Consider the following 19,148-nt stretch of genomic DNA (forward strand, 5'->3'; position numbering starts at 1 on the left):
TGGAGGGAAATAAGTGAAGAGGTATATCCCCTGAAGTGGCAGAAGGTCATCTTGAACCACTAAATCAGGCTTTTTAGATTAAGAACCATTTTTTTCTAACATGGGTGATCTTAAAATAACACATATACTCAACCAAGATTGTAGGTTGTCCCACTTGTGCAAAAATATTGTTTCCAAAGACAGATGGATCTCACCCTCTTGATGATGATTCTTGGGCCAGCCTCCAGAGAAGAACCATTCTTTCTGACAGGTCTTCCACCCTGATAGCTTGAAGAGCTTATAATTCCTCACGGGGCTCACCTGCACATCCCTACCTGTGTTGTTTGCCTCTCTGATTCAAACAATACCTACCCAGAGCAGGAGTCTGCAGAATCTGAAATCCTGGAAACTTCAGATGGAAGCAAATTCAGCTGCCAGTGAAAAGAGAAGGAATACATCCAAAAATTATTTTAAGATCTAGGGAGATAAGAAATTCTGATGTTGAGGTGATTTAAGTCATGAGATTAGGTTTTAGAGACTGTCATATGTTATCTCAGTTTTAGTTTTAGTCAGTTCCAGGCTACTATAACAAGAATCCCATAGACTGGGTGGCTTAAACCACAAACATTCATTTCTCACAGTTCTGGAGATTGGGAAGTCCAAGATCAAGGCACTAACAGATTCGGTGTCTGGTGAGCGTCCACTTCCTGGTTGACAGGTAGCCGTCTTCTCTCTATGTCCTCACATGTCAGAAGGGGCGAGAGACCTGGGCTCCTTTTTATAAGGGCACTATTCCCACTCATGAGGGCTCCACCGTCATGACCTAGTCACTTTCTAAAGGCTCTGCCTCCTAACACCATCACATTAGAGGTTAAGATTTAAATATACAAATTTTGGAGAGGACACAAACATTCAGTCCATAACAGTAGTCATCTGAGATTGAGATTCTGTTATAATGAGATGTGAACTAGTATATTGGCATCCGTGAGCTTTGTGTAATAACATGCCTATTTGGAACTTTGAATGGATTTCCAAGTTATGTTCCCATTAGTCCCTCTTCTTATCAAGATGTAGCCTAGTGGGAGCTGGTAACTTCTTTTCCATTTGCCCTTTCTTTTCTTTGTGTCTTGAAGCACAACAGAGCCATTGATAGTCTTCCAGTGCAAGTTCACCCTTGGAAATATGTGTTTCCGTAGTAAAAGGGAAGCCAAAGGCATGCAAAGCCACCAAGAAGTCTCCCAGGAGATGACACAGGTAACGTTTTCCAGCTCCTCGGCATTCTGTCCCCATTCTAGAAGTGTGCCTACAGTTGTGGCACAGCCTCTGTTCCTGAGAGAGAGGCCATGAGCCACAGGCAAATGTTTCCCTTTGCTGACTCTGATCACAGGGCTTTGTTCAGCATCTTCTGTGCATCCTTCAGAAGCTGCAGACTTTTCCAGCAACACCATCAAAAGCTGTTGTCACAAATACCTCTCCTACAGCAGTCAAAGGAATGCTTTTTCAGCCTATGTTCTTTCCAACTTGAGTGTAAAATATAGTTATGAAATGGATCTCTCTTTCATTCATTATTTAGGGATATCAGCACATTTGGAGGCTCCCTGCAGCCCCATTCTTTGACAGCGCATACCATTTCCGGGTAGCTGCACCGGTAAGCTCTCTTTTTTTCTTTTTCTTTTCAGTGAGAAAGAAATGGGCCATTAAATAAATAAATAGATAAATAAATAAATAAACTTTAGCTACAATTAATTCTTACATTAATCATTCTCTCTTTTCTTTTCCCCCTTGTTCTGACAGGATTTAGCTGACTGTTCAACAGATCCTTATTTTGCTGGGATATTCTTTACAGACTACTTCTTTTACTTCTATCGACACTGTGTCTAATTTATTCAAGTTTGTTTGGGGACTTTACCAAAGAAAAATACTCAAATACAGTTAACGGAAACTTGTAACCTCTTGCAACTTCTTTCTTCTCTTTGTAAAACATTCACATTTATTGCCAAAGGGCTTTTTCCAGGCTTTGGCTTCCAACAGTTTTGAGACACTAATGAGGAGAATAAAGTGTTTGCTGGAACTTGAGATAATGTGGTGTTTGATTTTGCCATGACTATGAGGAAAACGTTTCCTGGAGTAAACAGCACTGTTGGATTTGAAAATACTGCTTCTGTTACTAAGGAAGCTGTGAAGTCAAAATGGGTAGGTTTAACTTTACTTTGTCTTAATGTATCTCAGTGCTTTTGAGAAAAACAAAAAGGCTTATTTCAGCCATGTCAACTTGGACCCACTAAACACAGACTCTTGAGAATTTGTGATAACCATATGTGTGTTGTTGGGGGGAGGGGTGGGTGGTGTCCGATGCTGAGCTCCCGTTTAGGCAAACTATTGCTATGTGAATGCATGTGTGTGTGCACGCGCATGCACACTACATATACTAGCGTAGAGAATGTAGCTTGCTAATAAATTGGGTTTAAGAAAAATAATTGCAGTTCTACTTTGTAAGGTTTGATGGATGCTAACTTTCTGCATCCTTTTGGGAAGCACTAGCTTGTGACAAGTCCTTTAAGGTAACCCAGACAGTCTAGGCTCAGATAGATAGTTGCATTTGATCTTCCAGTTGTCATTGATTTGTTTTGTTGTTCTTCCTCTACATATAAGGGGTTCTCTTACAGGGCATTAAGACCCATTTCCATTGTTTATAGCTGATTAGCTTTGGATATTTCTACCTGGTTTATGGGTAGATTTGTATGCCCTTCCCAACTCAGAAGAGCCGGAAATCCTCTAGCTGGAGTGTATCAGCTATATCTTTTATTTTCTGTATTCTGATGTTTTGACATCTTGGGGTCTTGCTGACCCTCATGGAACTCCACCTCCCAGGGTTAGCCAGTTCGTAGAGATTATAGTAAACAACTTGCCCACCAGCGATTTTCAAATACAAACCAGCCAATCTGGAGCTCACACCTCAACCACCTCCTTTATCAAGTTCTCGTACTGGGGGCCACTATCCACCTGCCCTAATCAATCACTCCAGGGGCATGTACCAGACAACTAGGGACAGCCCCTATAGCCCAGAGCCTGCTACGATTACTCAACAACTAGCCAGTCCTAAGCCTGTTTCCCCTGCCTCACCTGTTCCTTCCGAGGAAACCACAATAAAGGCTTTAGCCCAAGGTTGCTCCCTCTCCCTCTGCCTCCTGACTGACCCTGGTGCTTCCCAGTGTGGTCCCCCAAGGCTTGGCATGTCCCCTCCTCTTGGGAACTGTAACAAACTACCTTTTCAATGGTGATCATCTTCTGATCTGTTGACCTTCCTATACCTTAAAATTTTCATTAATACACTATATTTTAGGACATGGTGATTCAAGCCACTCTAGCTCTAGCTTCAGGTAAGCAGGGCTGCTGAATGGCTTATCTTACTGTTGGCATGTGTGATACTGGAATTTACAATAAGAAATGTATATTTGATTTTGTCCCCCGTTCCTGGCACAGAGCTCCTAAAACCTTTGGAATTCCCTAAGTGCTGAGAGAGATAAAGGTGTCTTTTGTTTTGTCAATGAGGTGACATTTGGATGGCACAAAAGGATGGGGGCTGGTTGCCAGGACTACCAATCATGTGATGATTAGAGGGTTTGAACTTCCAGTCCCACCCGTGATTTCTGGGGAGGGACAAGGAGCTGGAGGTTGATTTCAATCACCAGTGGCATAATTTAATTAATCACGCCTATGTAATGAATCCAGAGTTCGGAGAGCTTATGGGTTGGTGAACACGTGGAGATTTGGGAAGACTGGCAGCCTTGGCGAGGGCATGAATGCTCTTCACCCTTTCTCTGCCCCTAACCCTGTGCACCTCTTCCATCTGGCTGTTCCTGAGTTACAGTCTTTTATAATAAACACAGAATCTAGTAAGTAAAATGATTCTCTGAGTTCTGTGAGCCACTTTAGCAAATTAATCAAACCCAAAGCAGGGGATGGGGGCAACTCTAATCTATAGCTGGTAGGTCAGAAGCACACATGATAACCTGGGCTTGCATCTGGCATCTGAAGTGGGCGGGGGGGGGCCATCCTGTAGGACTGAGCCCTCGGCCGGTGGAATCTGCAGCTGTGCCCCAAGAGACAGTACGAGAACCGAGCTGAGTTGCTGGACACCTCGCTAGTGTCTGAGAATGGTTTGGTGCTGTGCGGGTGAGACTCCTCCATACAGTGGAATTGGGTCCCAGAACCGTGTTTAGCCTATGAGTCAAGTAGGGTGAGGCGGTTGGATATTTTTTTCGCCCATGACAGTGGTAATCAGTAGGAATAAGTCCCCATTTCCTTATTTTCAAATGTGATTAAACACGTGCCACGTGGATGGAAATTACAAGAGCTATTAAGAAAAAACATGTTCCTTACTGACACAAAAGGCATTTCGAAATAACTTAGGGACACAAAGGTAGTTTAACCCAGTAGGAGCTGAGACTTACTTTGGAGCCAAACAGTCCTTGCCTTGGTCCTGAATCCTGACTTTGTGTATCCTTGAGCGAGTTACTTAAGTTCTCTAAGCCTCAATTTCCTCATTTATAGAAGAGGACAGTGAGTATCTGCAATAGATACATAGGATTAAATGAGATAAAATACGCAAAGCACAGATAGGCTCTAAATAAATATAAGCTGTTATTGTTATACAGAACAGAATAGTTATAAAGATTACAGTGGGATAATAAAGGGACTGAGTTTGCAAATGAAGCAACTGACAAAGGATTAATCTCCAAGATTTACAAGCAGCTCATGCAGCTCAATAACAAAAAAACAAACAACCCAATCCAAAAATGGGCAGAAGACCTAAATAGACATTTCTCCAAAGAAGATATACAAATTGCCAACAGACACATGAAAGAATGCTCAACATCATTAATCATTAGAGAAATGCAAATCAAAACTACAATGAGATATCATCTCACACCAGTCAGAATGGCCATCATCAAAAAATCTAGAAACAATAAATGCTGGAGAGGGTGTGGAGAAAAGGGAACCCTCTTGCACTGTTGGTGGGAATGTAAATTGATACAGCCACTATGGAGAACAGTATGGAGGTTCCTTAAAAAACTAAAAATAGAACTACCATACGACCCAGCAATCCCACTACTGGGCATATACCCTGAGAAAACCATAATTCAAAAAGAGTCATGTACCAAAATGTTCATTGCAGCTCTATTTACAATAGCCAGGACATGGAAGCAACCTAAGTGTCCATCATCGGATGAATGGATAAAGAAGATGTGGCACATATATACAATGGACTATTACTCAGCCATAAAAAGAAATGAAATGGAGGTATTTGTAGTGAGGTGGATGGAGTTAGAGTCTGTCATACAGAGTGAAGTAAGTCAGAAAGAGAAAAACAAATACAGTATGCTAACACATATATATGGAATCTAAGGAAAAAAAAAAAAAAGGTCATGAAGAACCTAGTGGCAAGACGGGAATAAAGACACAGACCTACTAGAGAATGAACTTGAGGATATGGGGAGGGGCAGGGGTGAGATGTGACAGGGTGAGAGAGTGGCATGGACATATATACACTACCAAATGTAAAATAGCTAGTGGGAAGCAGCCACATAGCACAGGGAGATCAGCTCGGTGCTTTGTGACCACCTAGAGGGGTGGGATAGGGAGGGTGGAAGGGAGGGAGATGCAAGAGGGAAGAGATATGGGAACATATGTATATGTATAACTGATTCACTTTGTTATAAAGCAGAAACTAACACATCATTGCAAAGCAAGTATACTTCAATAAAGATGTTTAAAAAAAATAATAAAATAAAATAAAGGGACTGAGTAACTGAACACTCACACACGGAGGCATTCCATCAACTGTAAAAACAAAACTGCAGATAGAGCATATGCATGTGTATTACATAATGTTTATATTTTTTCTATATTTATTTGGAAAATTGTTTTCCCTTTTACTAACAGCACAGCCTTTTTTAAAAATAAATTTATTTATTTATTTTATTATTTATTTTTAGCTACGTTGGGTCTTTGTTGCTGCGTGCCGCTTTCTCTAGTTGGCAGCGAGCGGGGGCTACTCTTCATTGCAGTGTGTGGGCTTCTCATTGCGGTGGCTTCTCTTGTTGCGGAGAACGGGCTCTAGGCATGTGGGCTTCAGTAGTTGTGGCTCGTGGGCTCTAGAGCACAAGCTCAGTAGTTGTGGTGCACGGGCTTAGTTGCTCCGTGGCATGTGGGATCTTCCCGGACCAGGGCTCGAACCCGTGTCCCCTGCATCGGCAGGCAGATTCTTAACCACTGCGCCACCAGGGAAGCCCAACAGCACAGCCTTTGTAGAAACTTAAATAAGGTAGTTAATTCTTGGGAGTTCAGGATTCCTCCAGTTTCTTAGATTCAAACTCAAACTTGGTTCTCCTGAATTGTAGTATCAGCCTGTCCCAGCATGACCTCAGTCTAGATACTGGAGTTGCCACTCCATTTTTTAAATAACATCCCAGGGGCTTGGTGTAGGAGAGACTCCATTAATTTGACTCTTCTACTGGTAAATACCGGTCAGTAGCCAAGTTACAGGAGTTCTTTTCGGCACATAAATCCCATGTTCTTATTCACTCACATACGTTCAGGATAATATGGGGGTTTCAGATATCTAGTTGAGTAATGTTGCCTATAAGGAGATTTCTGTAAAATGAATACTGTTTTCCCACTAATCCATAAAAAACTGAAAGTCTTTTCCCCACAGAAAACTTACTACAGGAGATGTGCTGAAAGACTTCAGAACGAAAGGATTTAAGATAGTGAACAGACCTGTGGCAATCTGTGGCTTCTTGGAATCAGTTAGGACTAGAATAGACTTTGCTGTAAGTTTCTTTTTGTATTTACAGCACTTCTCCAGTTGTTAGACGTCCACTGTGGATAGGGCTGCTTCAGGCCAAAAAATTTTTCGTTGTGCCAGAGAATTTTCTGAATTTCTACTGGAGTATTCCCAAATTCACAGGATTAAAATGTCTATAAGAGTATTCCTCTCAAAAGCCCATAACCCTAGTCTAATCATGAGCAGAACATCAGACCAATCCCAGATGAGGGGCATTCTACAAAATACCTGACCAGCACTACTCAAAATTCTGGAGGTTACCCAAAACAAAGGAAGTCTGGGAAATGGCCACAGCCAAGAGGAGCTTTTTTATGTTTTTTAAAAATTTTGGCCATGCCGCATGGCTTGCGGGATCTTAGTTCCCGGACCAGGGATTGAACCTGGGCCCACAGCAGTGAAAGTGCAGAGTCCTAACCACTGGACCGCCAAGGAATTCCCAAGAGGAGCTTAAAAAGACATGGTAACTAAATGTGGTGTTCTAGAGGGCACCCTGGAACCAAAAAAGGAGATTAGATACAAACTAAGCAATTTGAATAAAGTGTGGACTTAATAATAATGTACAGTATCAATATTGGTTCATTTTCTGTGACAGATATACCATACTAATGTTAAGATGTTAATAATGGGGGAAACTAGGTGTGGGGCTTATGGGAACTCTGTGTACCAGCTTCATAATTTTTCAAAATAAATCTAAATTTGTTCTAAAATAAAAAAATTATTTAAAAAAAGTAAGAAATGAAGTCCATAACAGCTGGGCTGAAATATCACATGCTGCCACAGGTGTCATTTGTGATAACATGAGTTCAATTCTGTGCATTAATTTAAGTAGCTTCCAGATACCATAAAGAATACTATATGATATAAAATATAAATACTATAAAATATACAATAACACATAACAAGTTAGATTACAACGATTTTTCTTGAGTTCTAATACAGGAACTCAAGCTCTGTCAGATTTTTTTTTTAAACTACCACACCATAAAAATTCACTTAAAACAATTAGCATGTATGGGTTCAGACCTCCAGCATTTAAAAATAAAAACATTTTGTAGAGCTCTTAACCTACCTCTTCTTCCATTTTTATTTTTATTTATTTTTCCTACACAATTTTTCAATTTCAACTTTAGTGGCAGATTCCCAACAACATGTTATTTGAATCATGAAACTAAAGATCCTCAAAAGAAGAGCAACAAAGCAATTCTGTTGGCAGTTTACAAACCTCCTCTTACTGGATTCTTACAAGAACCTTGTGATGTTGGGAATGAGGGGAGTTACTCACAGTTCCCCACTCTACAGATAAGGAGACTGAGGCAGAAATAGGTTAAGCAAGGATAAGAGGTGAGCCAGATTTTCTGGTGTTAAATTAATCCACTTCCACTATATACATATCTTATTAAGAGTGGGCTATCATACAAAATTGAAGATTGGGTGGCTTAAACAACAGGAATTTATTTCTCACTCTTCTGGAGACTGGATAGTCTAAGATCAAGCTGCCAGCAGGCTCAGTGTCTGATAAGGGCTGTATTCTTGAGCTGAGACAGCCACCTTCTCACTGTGTCCTCACATGATCTGTCCTTAATGCAGGCATATGGAAGGAGGGAGAGAGAGATAGAGAGATAGAGAAATCAAGTTCTTTGGTCTCTCTTTTTACAAGGGCATTAATCCCATCATGAGGGCCCTATCTTCATGACCTTGTCTAAACCTAATTACCTTCCCCAAATCAGATCTCCAGATACCATCACACTGGGGACTAGACTTCAACATAAAACCGAGCAGAACCCTGAAGGGGCCTTTCCAGGGACAGACCACCCCCTTATCCCTCACCTCTTGTTTATAGAAAAGCTTTAGCCTCCTAGGCCTTCTCCAAGTTCCAGAGAGCAAATTTAATCAGAGAAGTGAGAAAATGCAGAAACAAAGGAAAACAGTCAAGCAGACAAAAATAATAGTTTAGCCATAAAACAAAGTCAAGGACCTTTAGTTTCTCCTCAAGGGCTATTGATAATATCCTGAGCCCTATTCTTGAATTGCTTTGCAGATACTAAAACCCCCATCAGGTGGAAGAAGTTAATTGCATGCTGACCACCAGCACGTAAACCCCAGACTGGTTGGAACCAGAAGGTTGATGGTTGAGATTCCCGAAACATCACCGTTACCTCATCATCAACCAATCAGAGAATTGCGCACAAGCCGATCAAGCACCCTGCAACCCTCTCCCTCACACTGTCTTTAAACACCCTTCTCTAAAATTCATTGGGGAGTTTGGATCTTTGAGCATGAGCTGCCCATTCTCCTTGATTGCAGATAAACCCTGCAATAAATGCTGTACTTTCCTTCACCACAACTGTTGTCAGTAGATTGGCTTTGCTTCAATGTCAGGTGAATGGACCCAAGTTTGGTTCAGTAACAAGCATATGAATTCAACAGTGAGACAATTCAGTCAATAGCATTACATCACTTTACCCTTTGGAAATTTTTTCCTTTCTTCACAACTCTTTGAAGTTTGCAAAAGACCACCAACACAGATAATGACCCACCAAAAAGGCACTAACATGTTAATGTCTCTGGTAAGTGATACTTATACTTACCAGGCCCTGTGAGCTGATAGGATTTATTAGAGTCCATTTAGTCATAATACAGAATAGAGGGCAGAGGGACAGACATGAGGGGAATCTCCTGTCACCAGCCACTAAGTTACATCTATTTATATTGCACCAGGGCTTAACAGCTCACTTAAGAATGCTAAATATCAACCTCACTCTGAGGAACACTTCAGGAAAAACTTCACTTGGCAAAGCTAAAAGTGTTTTGGTTTTCATTTCTTCAAGGACATATGTGACTGATTTTTGTGTCTGATTCTAAAGAGCCAGTTGAGCTCTTAAGAAGCATCCAAGGATTTAAAATCTAGTGCATTTGTGATGAGTGGTTGTTTAAAGCTTGCAGAAGCACAGCTTTAGAAACCTCCAGTTTACCAACAGTGTTCCATATACGTGCTCCCTCTCTTCTTGGCTGGATTCTGTGAATGGAGAAAGTCTTTGTCAATTCTTAGGATGTATTATTGGAGGAAGGGATGGATGCCAAAGATCACAATCTCAATCCTTCAATTTCTTCATGGCCCCATACAAATATAAACAAGATCACATTTTAGAAAGACTCTTGATAACATGTCTTTGCCAGAGTTGAATTCTCAAGCCATTTTTAGCTGCACCAGTCTGACCTCCTGTTTAAATGCAGAATAACTGAGAAAAGAACTAGACTCAGAGCGAGGAAACTTGGTCCTGGTCCTGGCTCGATAACTCGCCATTGGTGTCATCTTGGATACTTTATTTCACTTCCCCAGTTGCAAAATTGGATCCATAATAGTCCTGCCTACACTAAGGATTACTGTGGACCCTACATGAGATATTTATGTAAAACCTCTTTGTAAAGTGGAAAGTGTACAAGTACAAGAATCATTAACGATGGTCCCTGGGAAGACATTATTTTGAAAGAGTAAGTAAGAAGTTAGAAATTCTCACTTCCTTTAATGAGCTTCAGACCATCATACTTAGAGTAAGTTACTTACATTTCCTTCCACCATCTTCTTCAACTGGAAAACATGTAGCACACAACGGATGCGCAATCAACATTTGTTAAATGAAAGGTGAGTAAATAGAAACATTGCCTCTCATTTACCAAGGTGTATGGCAAGATGACATACTGAAACAGATTTGAATTCCTCTCACTCTTTCATCGTGATACTTTTTGCTATTATTTGGAATAATAGAATGTTATTATTTTCTTCTCCCAGCACATCTAAAACATCCCTAAATGACTTCCAATAGAACCTAGAAAGTCAAATGGTCTATTGTCTGTTAGAGGATTCCAGACCCTAATAGTCCATTATGGCTTATTATTCATCATTTATATTTATACTTCTGCATTTTATTCTGTACAGCACAACTATGTAAGTATCTAAATTAATTGCAGATTAATTGTAAAGTCTTTAATGAATGTTTCATACTGTATCCAAACATTGAATGAATTATGACAGTAATTAAACTGCTGTAGTCTTCCCCTGAAGTGAGTTGTAAGATCTCAAGCTTCTCATCCTATACAATTACGGAAAAACATTTCCTTTTAGTGTAGGTATTCTTGGCTCTTAGGAGCAGTCTCTGCAATTATCTACCGTAGAGAAGTTACTCAAGATTATGTTAAGAAGAAAAAGGTTCTTAATCACTTCATGGAGGGCCATTTACCTCTAAGGAAATACTCCAGTATAGATGATCTTCCACATATTCAACCCCTGAGCTCTGTAACAGTTTGCTCATTTTCACTCTCACTCTCTCACTCACTTTAACATCTGTGGAGGACTTTCTATTGCCAGACTCTGAGTACAGTGCGGAGGCACAACAGAAGCCTGGCATCCTTCCTGACCTTTCTGAGGCATCCACTGTCTGGTGGACTAGCCAGACAGCCATCACACAATATGAAAAGCACTGTAACTGTGACATTGGCATTGTGCTGTGAGAGTACAGGGAAGGGGGTGATACATCCTGCCTCTCAGGTAAATGAGAAAGAGGATTAAAGGGAGGAAAAGGAGAGGCTTCAAGCAGGAAGAGATATCTGACCTATCTGGATTTAAAAGGGTGATAAGTATTCTGTGTGTGTGTGTGTGTGTGTGTGTGTGCGTGTGTGTGTTTAAACAGAGCAATGGAGAAAGGTAGCAGTTACATAGGAATCAATTTTTTCTAAGAAAGAAGCTGATTTTTCGGGCTTCCCTGGTGGCGCAGTGGTTAAGAATCCGCCTGCCGTGCTTCCCTGGTGGCGCAGTGGTTAAGAATCCGCCTGCCGTGCTTCCCTGGTGGCGCAGTGGTTAAGAATCTGCCTGCCAATGCAGGGGACACGGGTTCGAGCCCTGGTCTGGGAAGATCCCACATGCCACGGAGCAACTAAGCCTGTGAACCACAACTACTGAGCCTGCACGTCTGGAGCCTGTGCTCTGCAACGGGAGAGGCCGTGACAGTGAGAGGCCTGCGCACCGCGATGAAGAGTGGCCCCCGCTCGCCGCAACTGGAGAAAGCCCTCGCACAGAAATGAAGACCCAACGCAGCCAAAAATAAATAAATAAATAAATAATTAAAAAAAAAAAAAAAAAAGAATCCGCCTGCCAACGCAGGGGACACGGGTTTGAGCCCTGGTCCGGGAAGATCCCACATGCCGCGGAGCAACTAAGCCCGTGCGCCTAGAGCCCGCGAGCCACAACTACTGAGCCTGTGTGCCACAACTACTGAAGCCCGCGCGCCTAGAGCCCGTGCTCCGCAACAAGAGAAGCTACCGCAATGGGAAGCCTGCGCACTGGAACACAGAGCAGCCCCTGCTTGCGGCAACTAGAGAAAGCCTGCGCACAGCAACGAAGACCCAACGCAGCCAAAAACAAATAAATTAATTAATTAAAAAAAAAAAAAGAAAGAAGCTGATTTTAAATGCACCAGGAACTGCTAAGTGAATAATTACCACCTCCACCCACCTGAGCCAGCTCTTCTGCCAGCTTTACTTACGGGAGAGGCACTCCTCTTTCTGAAAGACACCCCTTCTCTTTTTCGGCTCCAAGAGCTGGTCATCTGTCCCAGAAGATTCAAGGAAACTGTGGGAAAGGCAAAACAAGTTGGGTGGGGCACGGGATGACTCAGGGAACTGGCGATGAGACTGTGGATGAGGAGGCTGAGCCTCAGGACAGAGACTGACTCATCCAAAGGTACCGCTTGCGCTCTCTCTCTGTGGTAGAGGCTTGATAAACATTTGTGCAGTGGGCAAGGGCCAGCCGTATGTAACAAACGCCCACAAGTCTTTTGGTCACTCTGCCCATTTTAAAATAGAGAGGTTTTCCTTTCTAAAGAAAGCTTACTTCTCATTTTTAAGTCTCATGTGCTCATGCTCATGGTATCTCCCGGAATGCCTTCCTCCTTATTTTGGTTGTAGCACCCACCGATTTTCTTTTTGCAATTACCTTGCCCAGCTTTCAGTCCCTGTGAATCAGGTGAGGTTGACACCATTCCCTCACTCCAGAGAAGAACCCAAGCCTGAGCAAAGAAAATACTGCATTCCCTTGGCAACCGCGATTGGTTTAGTGGTAAGCATGTGACCCAAATCAGGCCCATGGGAACCATCCCTGGGAGTCTGACTGGAACTATAAGCAAAGAGGTATTCTCCATGGGAGTTGTTAAGCTGGTAGGAGTAAGCCTGGAGCCGCTGGAGCCTCTCAGCATCATGGTGGATTGCTCGCCTGAGAATGAAGTTAACACAAAGGAAAGTGGAGCTGAGATAGGAGGACAGATTTCCAAGCCTGGTATCTGCTCCCCTTCCCTCTGCCCCCTTCCATGGATGTAGCACTTAGGTGGTCTAACACATTTCCACTTTGCTTTAGTAGATTAAATTTGGATTCTGCCATATAGCCAAAAGAATTGTGATGAATCTCAGCCCTAATCAAGATGACTCCAGATCCTGATACCTTATTTATGAGGGTGTTGGTCACTTTCAGGGTTTGGAAGGTGGTATCTGGAGCTGCTCTTGCCTGGAAGGCCAGGCTGCTTATCCATTCCTCCTTTCCCTAATGGCTGCTATGTCCTAGGTGACAATCAAAGACAAAATTAATCTCATATTTGTATGGTGCTTTCCACGTTACGATCTTACAATTATTTCTCTCCTGTTTTTTTTTTTTTGCAAGCAACAATAACTTAAAGGAACTAAACTAAAACTATAACAGTGGGTTTATTATATTAGAATATAGAAGAATTACACACCAAATGTAGGGAGTAAATTTGAGCTGAGCTTTATGGGAACTAGAGAGTTACTGGAAGTTTCTCCCACCATCTCTCCCCTTTTGGGGAACGCACAGCGTCTTGCCTGTTTCTCTCTGAAAGGCCACTTCATTCTTTTTTCTACAGGCCAGTTCTCTGTCCACTCATTTGCTTGCACCCATTATAGCTACTCCTAAATGTAATCTCAGACCCCAAGTCTCCATCAACTTCCAGCTTGGCTCTCCAGGGCTAAATGACTCAGTCTCTCAAATTTCAAATTCCTGTGAAAGAGACTCTGACTGGTCCAGCCTGGCTTAGCTGTCCACTGGCATCTAATCAGCTGAGGCCAGGTAAGAGGGTCATGTGGCATGTAGGGCTGCCCCTTTTAGGCTGGAGGTAGTGGTGGATAGATTCTCTACGTAGGGAATGTGGGAGGGAAGGAAATTATATCTTCAGTTAAACCTCTTTGTCTCATTTGATCCCCATATTTCTGACAGATAGAAATGATTCTCATCCCCCATTTAACGTAACTATGGATCTTGAAGAATGCACTGTTATCCATTAATGAAGAAGTGAGCATGAATGAGAATTCGATTAGGAAAAGTTCAACAGAAAACACAGTTGGAGAATGGTGGACCCTGTGCTCTTGGCATCCGTGTGGCTTATCAGCCTCTGTGGTGGTTTTAGCAGTAGTTGAGGTGGCTGAAAATCTGACTTTTTCTTCAAATGACAGTATTATTGTACTATGATTTTTCATACGATGCATTTTATTTATTATTTTATTATCATTTTTTAATTGTGCTAAAATTGGCATATAATATTTTACTGGAGATAAGCAATGCCAATCTGTCCGGAGGAGAAGAGAGAATCAAAAATGAAATTGAATCTGACAAAAAAATTCATAAGCTTGAGTAGTAAATGCTGCCAACTGAATAGTGGTATTTTGTTAAAAGTTCCCCATTTGGGCCTTCGGTGAGCACGGATGGCTGAATCTCAGATTTATTGCTCATTCTTCCACAAACTTGGACTATTCTGTCCTTTGTTTTCCATATCCCACCAGTCTTGGGCTGGGGAGAGGGAAGCAAAAGTTCATTGTATTTCTTTGTCTCTGATGTGACCTGCTGTGCAGGACTCAACCCCACCCCCAATCTTGCCCCTCTTAAATTCAATCTTAAATAGTTCTCAGAGTCCCTGAGGGTATGCCATTCGTGCAAAGTGGTCATCCTTAGTTGTGATGTGACAGCTGCCATTCTCCTTTTCTCTTTTGTGGTACCTTGGTGAGTTATCTTGGTCACTACCACTGCCAAATTTAGAGGCTCGCCCACTGATACCACAGACGGCCATTGAAGGTTCTGCTGTTACTGGCCATCAGTGTCTGCACCTCGACAGCCTCTGCCAAGCCTGTGCTGAGAGCTCTGTCTGCCACCACTGCCACCGGAGTGCTTGTCTTCCATAGAATCTGTGCTGAGGTAGCTTTTTTAGGGCAGCCTCCTCTTCTGAGAACTCAGCCTTGGTTGAATCACGTGGATCAGCGGATGATCTGAAAGTTGGACTTTATTAAAAACACTTCCTAGGAGGCTACTTTTTGTCCTAGAACCAAACTTGTGGATCTCTACTTGCTTTCCCTGGGATGAGCCCCTTTGTGTCTCATTTAAAAGACCCTGGGCACTCACCCCATGGCCAGAGATGCTTGAATCGTAGGTGAATGTAGATTTCAGAACAGAATGTAAATAAATATATGCGAATGTATGGGCACCTTCTGACAGACTTTCAACTGTTATTGAATAGTGCTATATATATATAATCCTACCTCTGAGGTAGAGTAAAATCAATTCATGTAGAAGCTTTTCGGAAGTGCAAATGTGTCCCAGGACACACACAGCTCTCCCATGTTCTGGGCCCGGGAGGATCTCGATGGCCAAGTCCTCCCAGGCAACTCTCCATGCCTTACATCAGATAATCGCTGCTCAAGGAGAGGGCACTACTGGCCCTGCCAGTGTGCTTGCTTCCATTTTCTTTTGTGGTAAGAGCTAAAACAAACAATTTGGAATTGTATAACTCCTGAGGAGCACATAATCCCAACTGGGATATTCTCCAGTTGAGACTTTCTCCAACTGGGAGATTTTTCCCTCCCCTGATCCACGTCTATTCAGCAGAGATCTCCAGCCTTTGAAGTTTTAGAACAACGCACAATTATTTAAGTCTGTGCACTAATACTTCATTAATGCGTTTTAGTTTGTCATTCATGTCTTAGTCATAGACTTTCTGGAACAGACTGTTTCTTGTTTTTTTTTTTAATTATTTATTTATTTATTTTATTTATGGCTGTGTTAGGTCTTCGTTTCTGTGCAAGGGCTTTCTCTAGTTGCGGCAAGTGGGGACCACTCTTCATCGCAGTGCGCGGGCCTTTCACTGTCACGGCCTCTCTTGTTGGGGAGCACAGGCTCCAGACGCGCAGGCTCAGTAATTGTGGCACACGGTCTTAGTTGCTCCACGGCATGTGGGATCTTCCCGGACCAGGGCTCGAACCCGTGTCCCCTGCATTGGCAGGCAGATTCTCAACCACTGCACCACCAGGGAAGCCCGAGACTGTTTCTTAAACCAAATTTAGGACACCTAAATTTTGCACTTTTGAAATGCAAAAAAAAAAAAAAAAAGTTTTGTCAATAGTGATTTACAAATGGAATCATTCCACTTCCATTATGACATTTTGACAGATTATTAAAATTTGTGTGTTCACTTGGTTAATCTTTGACCAGGGAAATGGAAGATGGAGAAGATGATAACAGTGATGATTAAAGAAGTAACAGTGATGCTTGTGTGCATCTATACATATAAAATGGAGTTAAGCTAGTGCAAGGGAGGAAAAAACGTTTTTCTTGACGCTTTTAGGGTCCCTGGCCGAGTCTGAAAATTAAACTGAAAAAGACAGATAAAGAGGAGAAAAGCATACAAATGTATTTAGTATACATTTTACATGATATGGGAGCCTTCATAAGGAAATGACCTGAAGAAATAGTTAAACCTGAGTATTTTTATGCTGGGTTTGATGAAGAGTGAACAGTTGAAGAGAAATATTTTAGGTCAAAGAACATGAGGTAATCGTAGTAAACTGGGGGAAACTTAGTGAGACCTGTTTGTTCAGATTCTTCTGGTGGTGTCATTTTGTTTGCTGAGATAAGGACGCTCCTTTCCTTAGGGTGTAGGGAGGGCGCCTCTCACATGGGGTTCTTGTGCCAGTGTTTCAGAGGAGAAAGGAGGACAGCGGCGGAGTGGGGAGAAGTCCTGTTGGGCTGTTTTCTCAAACTCCTTCAGCTTAAAATATTCAATATCCCAAGGTGCTATGTTTTGGGGTAGCATATCCTGAACCCTCTAACTAGTCAAACATCAGGGAGTCCTTACATTCTATCTATCCAACCCCCGGTGTCCTAGCAGTTTCACAATTAAAGATCTCTTAACAGGTAGGGAGCTGATAGAGTTTTCAACCCAGTTTAACATGTTCAACCCTGTTGCATGTCTCCCATACACAACAGGGATCTAATAAAAGACAAATTTATGACAAGAAGCCCTCCCGCTCTGAGCTGCTTCCTTTAGCTGCTGCTCTCAGGCACTCTGGGCAGGAAAGACTAGCATCCACTTCAACTCCACTTTGGCTGCTACTCCCCTTCAGTCTCATATTTAACAACCTTTCCCAGGGCTGAGACAGTTATGAATATGTGGGTTTGCATTTTATTGGTTCTCCTAACTCAAAAATGGCCAAGGATTTTACAAGGCAATGCCCCTCTCAGGTGGTCCTTTCCTGAGCAAATGGAACTGCTCTCTAGGAATAAACTGCTTGGTCGTATGGGTGGCAACTGTAGCCCCACACCAGGCACACTCATCAGGGCCCAGGAAAGGAGGATGTAGAAGTCTTTGAGAAGACCCAGTCCTTGAAAATTTGGCCGTATTATATTTCATTGGTGGTATATGTAAGGAAAACAGAGCCCCAAATTGCAACAGGCTACATTTATTTGGTGCCTTAGAGCAGAGCTTCTCAAATTTAATGTGCTTATGACTAACCTGGGGAGCCTGTTGAAATACAGATTCTGACTTAGTAAATCTGGGGTCGGGGCCTGAGATCTGCCTTTCTAACAAACTCCTGAGTGATGGTGATGCTGACGCTGCCGGTCTGTGGCACCACTTTGAGTAGCAAGTCTTTAAAGTTTGCCACGTATTCTCCTTGTCATCCCATTCAATCTTCATGACAAGCCTGTGAGGTACCTGACACATCCCCATTTTACAGAAGTGGAGGCAGGTTCAATGAGGTAAACAGACTTGCCCAGGGTTGTACAGCCATTCAGTCATCGAAATCCAAGTCCTGTGCTTTTCTTCCCACATGACTGGGGCTCCTCTGCATACCTCAGCTCTTGGCCCGTAAGGTTGCTTAGGGGAATTACATATCAGGTCTTCCCATTTCAGAGAGCTGGTTCAGCAGTACACAGCTATGTATAATCCCAGTCCTTGTATCCTGTTAGATCTGCTCCTTTATGTTGCCTGTTAGCATGTTTTGGTTGGTGATTCTGTCATCCAACATACTTGCTATCCCTCTTCACTTTATACTGTATCCACAGGTAGGTACAAAATTCCTGATTTCTCATATTTGGATTATAAATAGGCTTTTCAGCAATGTTTGGAGGCTCAAGTATTGATGGGTACATGGAGGATCAATCTATGAGAAGTAATAACAGGCAGTATACATAGAATTGCAAGAAGAGATTAAACATCTTCCCATTGATGATAACAATTGACAAAATGAGAATAATAATAATAATATAAGCTAGAAGTTGACAAAAGCAAAGTGGGTAAGCACATGGGCTTTGAAGTTTTGATCCTTGCTTCTGCCTCTTACCAAATGAATAAATTTGGACCAGTTACTTAGCCTCTCTGTGCTCTGATTTCCTTGTATGTTAAAAGAAGATATGGTTTTTGTGACAACTAAAGGATTTAATTAATTCACAACAGTGCCCAGCACACAGTATTGCTCCGTAAATAACAGTAAGCATCATTATTACCAACATACCAACCTCCTTATTTTTACTGTAGAGCAGAAGAGGCCCAAAAAGCTTAAGTGACTTCAACATTTATTAACAAACAATTATGGAGCTTTTGCTTTGTAGCGGACATTTACTAGGTGGTAACTAGACTAATGTTATAAGTTGGGAAGTAGTGGAGCTGATAACTGAACACAGACCCTTTGATTTCTAGTCCATTATGAGTGTATGTTCAACACCCTCGCTGCCACTCTGGGTTTGTAATGGTTCTTTGATATTTCAAACAGTTCCACAGGCAGCAGTGACAGCAGTAGCCACCAAACTGTATCTCTGTCCCCATTTATCTTCTTGAGACAGAGGAGCCTGGGAGCGTGGACTGAAAGGCAGGGGGCCTGGAGCTGAGCCACAGGCGCTGCAGAGCTGGCGGATGGGGTGCCTGGCATGCAGGTTGGGAGTGCTCCTCAAGCCCAGTGCCTGGTATTGTTCGCTCCAGGAATAACTTTCCAACCC

The 19,148-nt window shown here is 42.3% G+C and overlaps 2 protein-coding genes across 8 annotated transcripts in view; one reads left to right on the forward strand and one right to left on the reverse strand.

Annotated features, from left to right (window-relative positions):
• Window positions 1-4,415, forward strand: part of MYRFL (myelin regulatory factor like) — a gene marked incomplete at its 3' end in the record, with an annotated part of 118,681 nt that extends 114,266 nt beyond the window's left edge. Inside the window, exons 23-25 of one of the 2 annotated variants that reach the window (XM_082351570.1) lie at window positions 1,113-1,233; window positions 1,553-1,627; window positions 1,774-4,415. In XM_082351570.1, the coding sequence (XP_082207696.1) occupies window positions 1,113-1,233; window positions 1,553-1,627; window positions 1,774-1,860 (283 nt within the window). Of the gene's footprint in view, window positions 1-1,112; window positions 1,234-1,552; window positions 1,628-1,773 lie in introns of those variants that run through there. The other variant, XR_014233561.1, reaches the window with a different exon arrangement.
• The window catches only part of LOC309609790 (uncharacterized protein), a 301,740-nt gene that overhangs the window by 58,432 nt on the left and 224,160 nt on the right, over window positions 1-19,148 (reverse strand). For 5 of the 6 annotated variants that reach the window (XR_014233575.1, XR_014233576.1, XR_014233577.1 and 2 more), the window contains 3 exons: window positions 12,370-12,455; window positions 4,434-4,550; window positions 352-410 (listed from right to left, as the gene is read on the reverse strand). The gene's annotated coding sequence lies outside the window, so the exon portion shown is untranslated. Of the gene's footprint in view, window positions 1-351; window positions 411-4,433; window positions 4,551-12,369; window positions 12,456-13,442; window positions 18,317-19,148 lie in introns of those variants that run through there. The other variant, XR_014233578.1, reaches the window with a different exon arrangement.

Source organism: Balaenoptera borealis (genome assembly GCF_965194805.1).
Source record: "Balaenoptera borealis genome assembly, chromosome: 13".
Classification (NCBI taxonomy): Eukaryota; Metazoa; Chordata; class Mammalia; order Artiodactyla; family Balaenopteridae; genus Balaenoptera; species Balaenoptera borealis.